Source organism: Fundulus heteroclitus, chromosome 22 (assembly GCF_011125445.2).
Source record: "Fundulus heteroclitus isolate FHET01 chromosome 22, MU-UCD_Fhet_4.1, whole genome shotgun sequence".
Taxonomy (NCBI): Eukaryota; Metazoa; Chordata; class Actinopteri; order Cyprinodontiformes; family Fundulidae; genus Fundulus; species Fundulus heteroclitus.
In genome coordinates this window covers 16995159-17010628 of record NC_046382.1, presented here as the reverse complement: position 1 = coordinate 17010628, position 15470 = coordinate 16995159, and the positions used below count along the sequence as shown (strand labels likewise).

At 39.8% G+C, this 15470-nt stretch overlaps 1 protein-coding gene across 4 annotated transcripts in view; it reads left to right on the top strand.

The window, feature by feature from the left end:
- The window catches only part of pde10a (phosphodiesterase 10A), a 108234-nt gene that overhangs the window by 33356 nt on the left and 59408 nt on the right, over positions 1 to 15470 (top strand). The window contains exon 1 of one of the 4 annotated variants that reach the window (XM_012859206.3): positions 6404 to 6887. The exons of the other annotated variants lie outside the window; for them this stretch is intronic. Coding sequence (XP_012714660.2) covers positions 6824 to 6887 — 64 coding nt within the window. The 5' untranslated portion in view covers positions 6404 to 6823. Of the gene's footprint in view, positions 1 to 6403; positions 6888 to 15470 lie in introns of those variants that run through there. 4 annotated transcript variants of the gene reach the window in all.

Sequence of the window (15470 nt, the reverse complement as noted above, 5' to 3'; positions counted from 1 at the left end):
AAATGGGACCAACAAAGGTGGAGGAGGAGCCAAGTTTATCTCTCTACCATGCACAATAAGCAAGAGGCTGAAGTAAATGAACAAAAACAACTCCGAAGCTCCCTTTTGGAGAACTGTAGCAAAGAGTTGCCTTTATTTGAATTGAATTTAATTGAATGATTTTGTAAAATAAATGTGTACCAGCAGTGCCAATTATTGCGACAGGTGCTTTATTTGGCCTGCAAATCTGTCCACGAAGAAAACCCTTGCAACAGCTCCCCAAATGTCTTTGCATTTTATTTTGGAAATATTATTATAGTATTATAATAAAAGTCAACATCCCGCTTTAAAGACGACCCAGGCTATTGTTTCTCCTCATAACAGTTTCATTCTAATTGGAGGAAAATAGAGGAAAAAGCGTTCGCCAGAGAGAATCCATTATGTTGTGCATGACCTCTAAATGAGCCAGCTGCTCACAAGTGCAGGAATGCCGGTGATTGATAGCGCGCTTGCTGACGTAGCCCGTCGCAGCTCCCACACCTCTCTCTCTCCCTCGCTGTCTCGATATGATCAGTATGTGAGGCTGCAGCCGTGAGGGAGTCGGACACGCTTTACGCCGTATCATGTTGCAGGGTCAAAGTCGTTCAGCTGCTCTGAGCGCCGATAGCATGAGTGCGCATCTGCAAAGGTTGCACAGATAGGAAGCTCACTTCATCTGGGGGCCTGATGCCGGGGCTTAGTCTCAACAGCTCCAACTGGAAGGCAGATTAGCCGTCAGAGCAAGTTTCGTTTGCATTTATGCTGATAGTGGCGGCTGATCGCGTAATCTGAACCTCCAATTCTGTGCTGCCTATGACTTTTATCGGTCAGTTCATTGCTTTAAAATGGGCCCTGAGGGCTTCCTGTAAGCTGCCACTGCCAAAGGCAACAAAAGCTATTGCACATCACACATCAACCACAGGACGCTTCAAACGTCTTACAAATCATAAGATTTATTTATTTTTTTACTCTTTTTTTTTGACGTAAAACTGAACGTCATTGTTAAGTGTTTTTGTTTTTAAGCACGCCACAAAACCCTATATTGGAAGTTGGAGCTAGGATGGATGAACTTGCAAACACCAAGACTTTGAACCATAAAATGCAGAGCACCATGCCAAAGTATTTGCACCCTTTAACCTATAAAGGATTTCATGAGGACTTTATGTGACAGACCAACACCTGTCACATAACACACTTATTACAGTTATGTGACCATAACTGTAATAAGTAATGTGCAATAACTAATGTGCAATAACCTATTTAATACACTGTACTACAACCCGTGCAATAATCCTGATGTAGTAACTTCTGCTGCTATCAACACCTGAACATAAGTCAGTACACATGTATGTATGTATGTACAAATGTATACACGAATGTATATGCACATATATACGTGTAGGTACGTATGTATGTAGGTGTATAGATAAATGTGTATATATAAGTATATATATATATATATATATATATATATATATATATATATATATATATATATATATATATATATATATATATATATATATATATGTTTATATATATATAGACCACTATGAATGTAAATAAGAGATCATATGCCCATTCCTATTTCTTTTTGTATTTTTTTTTGGTATTCTTTTTTGATCCATTGTATATATGAAGATTCACTGTATATAACTGAATGCACCTTCCCTACTCTGCATCTTCTTGTATGAGCCGATGTGACGAGTGAATTTCTCCATTGTGAGATCAATAAATACTATCTTAACTTATCTTATCTTATCTTATCTTATCTTATCTTATCTTATCTTATCTTATCTTAACACAAAGCAGTGCATTATAGCAAAAAATAAAGGGTAAAAGTATACCGTACATTGTTGTTGTTGTTTTTTAATAAATAAGAATCTGGAAAGTGTGGCGTTATGTAACTACTCAGTTGCAGCCGTGTCTTTAGAACCGCTTTTTGCTGCACAGAACACTGCAGCTCTTTTCCTGTAGGTTGCTGCCAACTTTCCACATATCATGACAGAAATTTTTGCTCAGTCTTATCTCTAAAATAACCCAAGCTCATTCTGGTCGGACAGAGAACGTCTGTGAGCACACACTTTCAAGTCTCACGGCAGATCCTCAATTCAACAATTGCCCTGCTTTAGCTCCATCCACCTTCTGATTATCGCTGACCAGTTTTATTGTGCTCGATGTCGCCACCGCCACCTTTCGCCGTGGGGATGCTGGACTCAGAGTGGTGTGCAGTGTTCATTTTCTGGCCTACATGAATCTTTGTATAGGCTAATAGGCTAATTAGTTTGATCTCAGATGACCAGAGAAGCTTTAACTACATGTTTGCTGGGTCTCCTACATGACTTGTGACAAACTGCTAAAGAAACTTGCAAAACAAGACTGTTAAATATAGAGAACTAGTTACAATGTTTTAAGACAGATGGACTGAAATGCAGTTTGGATGTAAGTATTGCATAGTTGGGCCGCTCTATGGCAAATAGAAGCTTGACTATGTTTAGTATTACAATAATGAAGGCTCAGTTTACCTAATTTACTAGGATTGTGTACATGACTACTTTTTCTTACATAATGTTTTACAATAACCCAAAGATAAGGCTGGCTGTTATCTTTAAAACATAAGTTTTATATGTGTTTATATGACAAGTCGATGTCTTAAATTCCTTTAAAAAAACATGATCAAACCTTCAGCTAAATCTGATAATTCTCCAAAGTTTATTATGCAAAGCAAATAGCATGAGTATGAATCTAAGAATGAGAGGTAGGTCCCCACAAAATATCACAAAACTTGAGATGCAGATGAATCAAACCATAGTAAACAGTTATCAAGCACTTCTGACAAGCCAAACTAAAGATTTCACCAAGGATCCCAAAAGATTTGCATATTTTTACATGAAACAAACTTAGATTTTTGTCTATCAAAACACCAAAAACAAAAAAGTGAATAAAAATATAAAACTTGGATGTGAGACATGTGATACTGAATTTTTATAGTTGTTTATACCACCTGAGCTGTGGATTTCTGCAGCTCCTCCAGAGTTACCATGTGCTTCATGGTTACTTCTCTCATTCATGCTCCCATTGACCTCCTCATCAGTTTAGTTGGATGTACACATTGTGGTAGGTTTGCAGTTCTGACTTACTGTTTCCATTTTTGGATAATGGATTAAACAGTTGTCTGCCAGATGTTTTATAACATGAGTCCGCTTTACACCTGTCTCCTGTGAATTTTTGTTTTGTTTTTTGGTCATCATGGTGCTGTTTTTTTTATTCACCAATGATCTCAAACAAACCTCTAAGTCCTTCACAGAACAGCCGGGCTCTGGTTTCTAATCGGGTGACTTCTGAGGGCAAATTGTTGCACCGGATTTTATTTAGGGCAATCCGAGTGGAAGGAGCTGACGACAAAAGTGTACCCCGCTAAAATATTTTGAAAACCATATATAATTCCCTGCTACTTAGGAATGTGGACTACTTTGCTTTAGTCTGTTGTACAAAATACTCATAAAATACACTGGATTTCCTGGTTGTAAAAGGTCAAAATGTATGAAATGTCTTTTAAGGCACTGCTTTTAAAGGAGAGTAAGTAGAGTACCGGTAAATAGAAAGCTTAACAAAGGAGGTAAGTATACTGTTGCATATATATATATATATATATATATATATATATATATATATATATATATATATATATATATATATATATATATATATATATATATATATACCAAGATTAATTTCACATTAGTGTTTAGATGAAGGAAAATGGCTATTGCTCTGATTTTCCTCTGTGGTCCCACATCCTAGCAGTGTTTTTGTTTTTTTTAAACACATCATAGGTGGATGACTCTGGGTTATTTTAGCATTGGTTGTGTTTTCTCATCCACATGAAAGATGTAAATGGAGCTTACTGACACCTGGGTAAATCTGAATATTTTTGATGTTTTTTGTCAGCGTGACACTGGTCATTATTTTTCCAGAATCCCATTTCTACTTCCCTGAGCGTGAGCGAGTAAGTCTAAATATTTTAGTGCCGCTGCAAATGTGCAATCTATGAGTTTCGGGGCCCGTGCTATAAGGAGTGGATTACATTGATTTATTTTACTGAGCCAATTCCAGGCAATATTTACAATTATAATTTATGTAAATGCTCAACTGGGGAAGATGGCGAAATAGATCAAGTAGATTTATTTTGGAAATGCAAGTCTCTGCATGTGGTCCTAAAGAGAGCCAAATCTAATGTGTGTTTGTATAGTGAATACAAAAAAATAACTGAATATAAAGGTTTTTATATGCTTGTTTTTAACCAACCAGACATGCTGCTTTTTCACTGCTCTTGTATGTATGTAACTTTAGTTAGAGCTGTTGAGTCTTTAGTCCTGAGTGAAGGACATAAACCCTTTGCGTGTACATTGGTAAAGGAAATACTGCATTACTTCATTCATGACTTCAGTTTGTTTACATGTCAGAGTCCCCCAGGACCTGGTCAGGTTAGGCTAAAAGGAGATAAACACAACCTGTATAAGAGACTTTTTATTATAATATTATAACAACCTTTGGTTCTGGTGAGTCACAGGACTTTTTTCATGGGTGTCCCATCTGATCACCCCATCCAAAAACTTTATGTAGGTGCTCTGACTGGAGATGCTGACATCTGGGGTGCATCTTAATAAATGACAATTTTAGCTGAAAGGTTTATTTATTTTAGTGATATAAAAGCAAAACTATAATGTTAATTTATCACACACACACACACACACACACACACACACACCACATGACATGTTTCAAATATTTATTTCTGGTGAAAAAAAAAATTAATACGACTTACAGCTAATGTGCAGTTTCTTTGACAATTAGTATTAGTATGTAGGACCCATCTATGAGTGTGGATGGGTCCTACAAGAGGGGAGGACAAACCCAGAGGTGTAAAAGAGCAGTGAGAACAGGGCTAACGCTCACCAAGCGGTGAGCAAAAACAATCTGGCATCTGCCTCAGGAGATCTGCCCCTGCTTAGTCCTGATGCTCTCCAGCTGTGGAGCCACACCTGCCAGGCACACCCTGCGAGGAAGAGGTAGGAGAGACACACACCAACCTGCACAGAGATCTGAGGATCAGACACATGGCCCATCAGGCAGGAGTCAAGTCATGCTGGAAACGAAACCAGCGTCTTCATAAGACTTGTCAGCAGAAAGACGCATGAAGTGCTCCAAGATTTCCTGGGAGACGGATGAGCTGACTTTGGAGCTGATAAAACAGCAGAAAAGGACATAGTTCTCTGAAGCAATACTGACTGTGGAAATTTCACCGTGGACATCCAACATATCAGGTTCTGTGGTTCTCGATTCCTCCTCTGGCCTCTGGTTTACTGAACAAAAACAAAATAAAACAGACAAAAAAAAAGCCAAATAAACTTGAATTTTTAAGCTGGACATTGGACCATTGAGCAGCTGTCTGGTCCTTTGACTCGTGTTGCCCAGACAAAACACTTCTGACATCGAAGCACCGTCTTCTGAATCTCCATCAACCTCTTAAACAGGCTTTTCTCCATTAACCTCTTAACTTAACAAACTTATACCATACCTTAAAAGCCTTTTATCACACTTTTCCCTTCCACTTAATTTGCCATCAATATATACTTAGATATTGCACTCTGTGAACGGATAGCTTCTTTTAGCCATGAGCGCCTTGCAGAAGGTGTCTGTGCCTGTGCTGGAGAACTGTCCGCTCAGCAGTCTTTTCCAGCATTTTCTAGGCCATATCATGGACAGAATATAACATTGCTGTATTCTAAAATAACCCCGTTTTATATGTTTAAGCCATAATATTCTATATAGACTCTTTCAGTGTCAAATTGTCTGTGTGGCTTTTAGTTTTTAAGCTGAATCTGTTAAATACACGAAACATTTGATGACATTCCAACTGATGGGGTTGCTCTGCTCTAAAGGTGGAGGTGGTCTCCATCTCTTCCTCATCGTGGATGAGGAAACAGCGGCGCGTCTTCCGGAGCGCGGCCGGTTTATGGCTGGATCGACGCCCCCTTTTTACGCAGCCAAATCCAGGAACAGGAACAGCCACTAACGTTACGCGGAGTTTGGCCGTAAAGGCCACCAAAAACACCGGAAACAAGACCGATCGGCTTTTCAAAATATTAATCCAGGTGGGGGGTAATAATCGGCACCTTTTTGCGTTCTCTGTGCGTCTCCGTCACAACTGAGCGAGTAGATCGATGAGATGATAACAATGGTTACAGTTTTACTGTTTTTTACCTGTTTCATCAGGTGTTGGAGGGATTTTGACCGAGCTTTTATTTTGAAAAGTACAGCGGATCGATGCGGGTAAACCGACAGCGATGCGCGGCCGCACGCCCTCCCCGTTCACTCCCTTCCCTCTGTGGCTCTGTGTGGACGGCTGCGCTCCGCTCAGTCTGCCGCTGCACATCCACCGCGGAGCCACGACGCCGCTGAGGGGGACTGGTCGTAGCTGAGCTCGGCCAGCGGTGCTGGGTCATAGCGCTGCTGCTGCTGCTGCTGCCGCAGGAGGAGGAGGAGGAGGAGGAGGAGGAGGGAGGGGAGCGGCAGCGCACTGCTCTTCTTTCCCCCTCCTTTAACTGTGCACAGCTTCAAGCATTCAGGGCATCATCCCCTCATCGCGTCCTGGAATAGTTTTGCTGTATTTTTGTGTGCTTTTTTTTTTTTCCTTCCTCTCTTTGTGTGTGTGCGCTCCAGAAGACGCACAAAGTTGCAGCTGCAGAGGCGCGCTTTCCTCCGAGACTCTTCTCCCCCTCTCTGCGCTCATAGCTCCGACATGGAAGATGGTCCGTCTTCAACAAGCTGTTTCAGAAGGTTGACGGACTGTTTCCTGGGTGCAAGTAGGTATTTCCGACTGACAGACGCTTAACGAGGCGTGAGAGTGAAAACCAAATGTTCCCAAAGTGAAGGGAATAAGGCGCTGTGACTCGCAGTAAACCGAGCAGCCCTGCGCGCAGAGACGCGGGGCTCAGCTGGGATGTTTGGCGTTTCTCTCCCCCCTCAACTTTATGAATGACAGCCAGAAAGCCGAACTAGATAGACGTGAGGGGGGATTTCAGATAGTTTTGTCAGGATTTTAAACGCTATACAGAGCGTGGTGACGGGTCTGATCTCGGCTTTGAAGTCGGTGTACCACGGTGGGGGGACAGTCAACAGTTCCGCAAGTAGAAAGCGAAGCCAGTTCTGCAGCATGAGCGCAGGCAGCGTGCTATAGCAAAAGCAAACAAACAACAACAAAAAATTTAAGCGCCAAGTTGGTGCCAAAAATCTGAGAAAATAAACCTTAAGCCTGCCCTTATTAGATGTGAGTTTAGGCTTAAAATGAAAGTGATCATGATTAAAGTAGCCGGACTGACAATATTTTTGTAATTTTGTAATGAGTTTTTGTTTTTTTCTATTGAGAATTAGAAACACCATATAGCCACAATCTGTTATCTAACGTTGCATTTTAAATTAATAACATTTTTAATTGTTGAATTTATGCTTCTATCCACTGCTTATTATTTTATTTGGGAAAAAAAATTAAAACAAGTAATTAAAAAAATAACGTTTTAATTTGGTGCAAGTACGTGCGAAGAAATCCTGGTAACAGCACTTAATTTCTCTGAAATACAATGAACTTCTTCTGGACTTAATAGATAGCAAATCATTCCCCAGCCTCCACTTTACCAGTGAATCGCACTTTACAATGTGTATGTATATATTACTACAGTGTACTACATAGTACCTACTCTACAAACAAAGTAGATCTTGATAACTCCAAATAACTACAGGTAACTAAATAACAAAATATGTACGCTAAAGTAGATGTAAGTAACTTCAATCACCATTGCACTGGACAGTACTATTGCTATTGTGTGTGTTGTGTGTGTGTGTGTGTGTGTGTGTATATATATATATATATATATATATATATATATATATATATATATATATATATATATATATATATATATATATATATACATATCTATATATATATATAAATATATAAATATATAAATATATATATATATATATATATATATATATACATATATATACACACACACATATATATATATAATTTATTATTTATTTATATGTATTTACTTATTTATTTTGCTTTAATGCACAACATAAATATTATCCACTATTGATTATCAAAGGTGTAAGTACATTTTTAATTAAATATTTATACTTCTTTTATGCTGTCTTATTACTTTTAAAGGGGATACCTGTGCCATTTCATATCGGAGAAAATACAATTCTTGATTAAATGGCTTAATACTAAATATAAAATACTTTTAATCTAAATGTGCGTGTGTGTACTAATAATTGTGGGTCAGTTAGTATGCGTTGCCATTTATAGACTTCACTACTCCTTTGCACTTTTGGTTAGAGATTAGCTGCATTTTGCTGCTTCCTAAAGTGGCAACATACTAGCAACTAATGTCACTGAAAAAGCAAACTGTTTTTAACCAGAGATTCACTAATCGATCAGCCTAAAAGTGGAAGTGCTCAATTATCACTTGATCAGCTTTGTGTTGTAATGATGGGGAGATCATATGGACAAAATTGTATTTATTAAATGCATCAAAACTAAAAACTTACACTATTTTCAGTCTATAAATGCATTAACATGTTCTTTGATGCACTCTTTTGAGGTAAAAAAAATAGCTTAACGTGCTTTAATGTATAGATAAAGATAATTTTACAATTTTCTCATTTTGAGTTAAATTGAATACACCTATCTCTCTCAAAGAACCTGCTGTGTATTTAGTTGTTGTTTTTATGCATAGTTTTCCATTCGGAATCAGTCAAAATAGTCATTTTAGCTTAGTCCTAAAAAAAACGTAAACCAATAAAGGTGGTGTAACGATTTGCATCCACTTTATTTGAGTAAATTTAATCAAATTAGTATTTGTGGTTAGAATGTGTTGAGATGTAACTGCAACCATGTTTAAAAAGGCACTAACTCAACTAGATTAGTTCCGTTCTAAAATAATAAAATAATTTTCCTCTGCCGTTTCCTCTAAACTTAAGAAGTGGTGATCAAAAATTTAAATCTGTTTAAACGAGGTAAACATGCCATTTAATAGCAATGAATACCTCATGCTTACGAAGCTCAGCCTGCTGACAAGTTTGACTTTAGCGTTAGCGCTGTCGCTAAATGAGTTAAAGATGGATACAAACTTATTTTCTCACGTCTTATGCTAGTTTATAACTACTACCATAAGACTTGTTCACTTCCATGTTAGTCAGCTTGCGACCTACTTGGAAATTAGCATTAGCGACGTCGCTAAGTTAGCTAAAGCTGTATACAAGCTTAAATTGTTTCACGAAAATAATACAAAAAAAATACAAATTTTTCTATTATTATACTAATATTTATATGCACCAATTCACAATACATGTCACCTCAAAGAACTTTCATAGACAAATTCAATCAAATCAGACAGATTGGTCAAAAAGTTTCCTATCTAAGGAAACCCAGCAAGTCTTGACAAGCAGCATTCACTCCTCCTGAAAGAGCGCAGAGCCACAGTGGACAGTCGTCTGCATTGTTGATGGCTTTGCAGCAATCCCTCATACTGAGCATGCATGAAGCGACAGTGGAGAGGAAAACTACCCTTTAACAGGGAAGAAAACCTCCAGCAGAACCAGGCTCAGTCTGAACGGTCATCTGCCTCGACCGACTAGGGGTTAGAGAAGACAGAGCAGAGAGACAGAAAGCACAAAAGCACACATTGATCCAGGAATCCTTTCTATGTCATAGGGTAATGCAGTCTGAGAGTGACTGTAGGTCTACTGGGCTTTAAATGTAAGGAGGAGAATTTTAAATTATATTCTTGATTTAACAGGAAGCCAATGAAGAGAAGCTAAAATAGGAAAAATATGGTCCCTCTTGTTAATTTTCATCAGAACTCTTGCTGCAGCATTTTGGATCAGCTAAAGGCTTCAGATTGCAATTTGTGGACTTCCTCATAGTAAAGAATTACAATAGTCCAGCCTTGTAGTAACAAATGCATGGACTAGTTTTTAGGCATCATTCCTGGGCAGAATATTTCTAATTTTGGCGATATTCCAGATGTGTAAAAAGGAAACCCTGGAATCCTATTAAAACGGGATTTGCATGACGTCCTGGTCAAAAATAACACCAGGGTTTTTTACTTTATAACCAGAGGCCAATTTAATCCCATCCAGATTAGGGGATCGATTAAGAAGTTTATTTTTTGAGGACAAAATGACAACTTCTATCTTGTCAGAATTTAAAAGTCATCCAGGTTTTAGTTGTCTTCAACATGTTGTTAGACGTTAACATTAGATTTACAATTTACAATGCTTGATTAAAATGTAAATCATTTTAATAACTTATATTTAAAACCATCCCAATACCTTTTTTACGGTGTAGTTTGGGACACAGGCTTGTTGTTGATGCAGAGGAAAACACGTTGTAGTAAACTGCCTTCTTGGACGGGATTATTGAGGTACAGTTTGTAGGTATCCTGCTCTCACATTTACCAAAAAAGGACAAGAATGCTTTTTTGAAGCTCGCTCAAGCTCCCGGGTTTATTGAATCTGCAGAACGGCTGCGATGTTAGGTGTGATAACCTCTGTGGGATGAACAGATATTGTGTGTATGGCGTACCTTTATAATGAATGAGTCATTGATAAAAAAGGAAGTGAGCAGAAGTTCAACATCAGCTGTCCTGCATCTGTTGTAGCTGTTTGTGTCCGAGTTTAGAAACGGCTTTTTGGACATGTTTTGAGGCTCCTAGGTAATCTTGAGTTTTGATGCGGGATTAATTTGACACTGTTTTCTTCTCCATGTCTGCTCTCATTTTTTTTTTGTCTTTTTCATAGAGGGTTTTATATAAGTGAAAATAGTGATATTTTGTCATTTTATCCTCCTCCCTTTGCCATCCATGGATTAGTACAAGCCGCTGAAATGTCCGTTAAACAAAGTCCATGGTGAAGAAGCGCAAAAGTAAATACCGTGTTACTAAATACTAACTGTGTTCGCTTTGGATTTGCAATGAGTCAATTTTGAATTTCTCTTCGGGACAATATGCAGCTATTAGCATGTGCGTGTGTGGATAGGTCGGTCGGGGTCAGCACTAATGCAATCCGTCAGGCCCTTTTAAGCGCAGTTGGCTGTCGACGAATTGCTTAACTTGGAGAATAAGGCTGCATTGTCAGGCAGGAAGTGCTCACACTAGACGTTTCCTGCCATCTCTGACACACTGAGAACTTCTCCCAGCGCCAGTGACATAATGTATATAAATATGCAAAGTGTTTGATGTGGAAATTAAAACCTGATTGGGACTTGACTCCAGGAAAGCAGGCCAAGTAGTTCCTCATTCTCGTTGTCATTTGACTTGAGTGTTGACTTGAACTGTATTCAGGAATTTCAAGCCAGAGAAAAAAAAATAGCTTGTGTCTGCAGTTTTGAAGCCGTTTTGTACTGTATATCATGATCAGAGAGGAACTGGATCAGGGCACGCAGTCTGAGCAGTGAAACGGATGACATTTCTCCTCAAGGCGTCCGTTGACCCCTTCGTCGGCTCGTCATGGGTCGGTATCTGTGTGAGGATGGGAAAGAGGCCTCTTGTGCAGAGAGATTCCTGTGCAGCTTGTCCTTGTGACAAGGCTCATAAAAGAAAACGGCTCTGCAGAAGGAGCACGGATCTGTGGTTCTCATTATTGGGTCCCCACGGGCTCCACTTCGGTGCAGCGTCAGACCAGATGTGGAGCGGGGAACATGACCTGTGATTTGTCATATTTGCACTCTCTGCGTTGCAGAAGTTCTTCAGATCTGTCAGATAGCAAGAACATTTTTTATTTTTTTTTGGTGAGCAGCCCTTTTCAGGTGATTTGCTGTCAAAGAGCATACCATTTTTAAAAAAATATATATTTCCTCCAAGTGAGCCATTCTTTCGTTTAATTTATGTGCATGTTTGGACTCACGGAGATGCCGAAAAATAAAACACCTTTTCTTTCTCGGCTTTTTAGGAGACAGCTAAAAAGCCGGTTCCTACTTACTGGTTTTTCAAACAATTCATAAAGTCCTCTACCCTGACAAAACCCTCCGTTCCGTCTGACAAAAAGAAATCCCAGTGCATGACGGTGCCGCCACCATGCTTCACTGTGGGTAAGGTGACTTTTCAAACCTTTTTGGAACTGTGGTCCAAAATGAGGAAGTTTTGGTTTCATTTGGCAGAAACACGTTATACCCCATAGTTTTGGGTAACTTTAGCCAGGGCTGGATGTTTTCTTTGGATGGGAATAATGCTGTCTTGCAACCCCTGCTTCTTTGTCAGGCAATATGAAGAATTGAAGGGATTTACCACATGTCGAACACAACGATGGAAATCCCTGCTGTTCTTTCAGTGTTGGTGTCAGCCGTTTGTCTGACTCTCTGACCGGTTTCCGTCTCGTTGCCTCATCGCTTTTGAGGAAAATCTCCCCGCCATTATTGCTGACTTCCTTCCCTGAGTCAGGCTGTGGAGTTTCTTATACTCTTGTCTTGACAGATGCCTTTGTACAATGAGATCCTTCGAATTGTTTGAAACCTCTCTGCACATTATAGCTCTAGCTAAAAGACGCGACCATGAGCAAAAGTGTGGAAACCCCTGTAAGGACGGCTGAACCTTATTTATATAAGGTTAGTTAGTATTAATTTAAGAGTGTGCAGGTTTAAGCTACCAGGTTATTGCAGCTTTTTTAAAGTGTTTTCCTCTTTCAAATTTGTGGTTTCTTGAATTGTACAGGATGCATGTCACATCAATGGTGGAAAAACAAAATATCTGAGCAAAGTCATCACAAAAATTTGCCACTTTACTGTTTCTTTTCTGGAGATATGAGCAGAATTCACACTATATTTATATTTCCTTTTCGTTGTCAGCGGTTAATAAATATTTGTCGTGGAGCAGAGGCAAGATCACGTCACAGTTATTGTCGGTAGCATTACTAAAACATTTGAAAACATTTCTTGATCTTGCATCTTCCATAATTTCCATATTGCTAATTTAAAAGAATAAAACAGTGTATTTGCATTACTCTGTTTAGCCTTCTTGATAACTGCTTTAAATCTTAATCTCCCCTGAGCCCAAATGAACCCCAGACATGCCCTAATTTGTTGTTTCCTTTTAAATGGCTTTTCACGTCCCTGTGTCTCCTCTTCATTTTGAAACACCGCACTGATACAGAATGTAGCTAAGTTTGAGGTCTTTTTCGTTATTTTGTAACAAACAACCATATGGACGGGTGGTAGTTCCTACATACGGCGCGTTCGCTTGTCAGAAAAAGATTGGATTGTTCAGCTCCCAGTCGGCCCTCACCAGTCACCTCTGATCAAGCTGAAAATTGTCCGATTTCAAGACAGCGGCCGATTTTTCGCAGCGTCCCTGCTATTAAGGCAGTAGTTTAAGGGCCTTCTCAACATTTCAGTCAGCCATTTTTTTATATATATATTTTTTTGTGCCCCTGCCCTTTTTTACGCTGTATTACCTGAACCGTGCAGATGGAAATAATGCAAATTGAAACTCCATTGAGTTCTCCCTTTCCCGAGTGTGACGTGTGAGCTTGCATGCTTGTGCAGAAGACTCTGCATGTCCATTGAAATGACAGGACCGCAGCCGACGTCCAGAGTGAAACAGCATTTTTTCTCTAATTTAACACATTCCCACTGACTCGTGTAATGGTTTGGCTCTGGAATGTGGGGAGCGTTGGGAGAACGATGATCACGCAGACATGCACGCATGCACGGTTCACCTGCACGCCGTCAGTGACTGAGCGAGTGAATGAATTGAGTGGCGGGGCGGGGGGGCCGTAATTTTAAGCGGTTGCTCTCTGCTGCTCACTGAATGTCGGTTTTGGATGCTGCGCTCCAGCCCTCCCGTCGATAAGATAAGAAACACATGCTCTTCCCACCTCCTGGCAAGGGAGTCCCAGGCGGACCTGCTGACGCACGCACCCAACAGCAGTCCCCCATCACCTCCCCCCGCCCCTCCCCTTTCCTGCCTCAGCCTCATGTCAGGAAAGTGAAAAGTAGTGCCTTGGCAGTCTGCCCTTGACTTGCCGCCAGAAGGAGTGCGCTGCAGAAGAAGTGGTCTTTTCCCCCTTTTTCCTCTCACGTGCATTTTTCATCTGCGTGTTGCAAAGGAGGAACATCTTGAACGCTAAATATCGCCGCTGTCGGCATCTTTTTTCTGCCCCACATATTGTGTGACAGGACTCCTGAAAGCACCGTGCTCGGCCCTGTTCAGCGCTGTCGCACGGCTAAACACTTCAACATGGGAGAAGGGATTAGTGATATAGGAAGACTGGAACTTGTTTTTAGCCCTTCTGCAGATAATCCTTTGTTTGCATGTGTCAGTTTGTTGTGTCATGAAAAAAAAAAGGCAGATGAAGGGGAACTTGTTGTCTCATGCTGCAAAATAAAAGCTTTTTTTAATCATTTAACATTGCTTTTCCTTTTTGACTAGTTACAGAGTATGTTAAAAAATATACTGTTGTTTTTAGCTGAGACCTTAACATGTTGCATCGATTCATACCGATTGATTCGGCCTGCAAATATTAGTCTGCAGTAGAGGGGGCGGCAATTAGGGATTAAGAAGCAATCTTTTATTTTACTTTTCTAACAAAGGCAAATGTATTTTAAATAGACATTTCTAACAGCCTTTAGCATCTTAAAAAAGTGATTAGTCTTACTTAATGTAAAAACCCAATTTTGTGCCTATTCTCTAGAATAGAGGTCCCCAAAACAGGACAGTAGTGAAGACTAATGTGGACGCCGATTGGTTGTGATTGAAAGCCACGTTTAACCACAGGAGATACAAGTCTGAGGAAAATAGCAAAAGTCAAAGAGGAAACCGTCTCCAAAAAAGGAGAAAACGGGAGGTTCGGACAGGCTTTATTCAAACGGGACTGACTCATGCATGTTTCTTTGATTGTCTTCCTCTGACTTTCAGAGGACCTCTCTACAGGTATGTTGTCTGGATTGCTTTCACACCAAAGAGAGTTGTTGTCAGCGCAGCCTGTTAGCCTGTAGCTGTGGTGCGTTCACTGCTTGGAAGAAGTCTGGATGATATTCTGGTCAAAGGTCAAGGCCAGGCATTCTGAAAGTAAGCCCATTCTGTTCACCAGCCCATGTTTCTGTGCATCTCTGGCCCTCTTGAGTTCTTTAGGTGGTGAGAGTTTGTTGATAATTTGGAGGAAAGTGTTTTCTTAAGAATCTTTGCTACTAGTGTTCATACTTGTGCTTTGTTGCTGCACATGGTCTGCCTCACACAGGGACCTAAAATGACTGTTGTGGCTTTTATAGGAGACAAAATTGATGTCACCAAGGCCGCATTGGTGGATCTAGTGCGCAAATCATTGGTTGCCTTTCAGGCTGCCCCCCAAACCATTCTAATCCTAAATATAACCAGGGCTGCAAG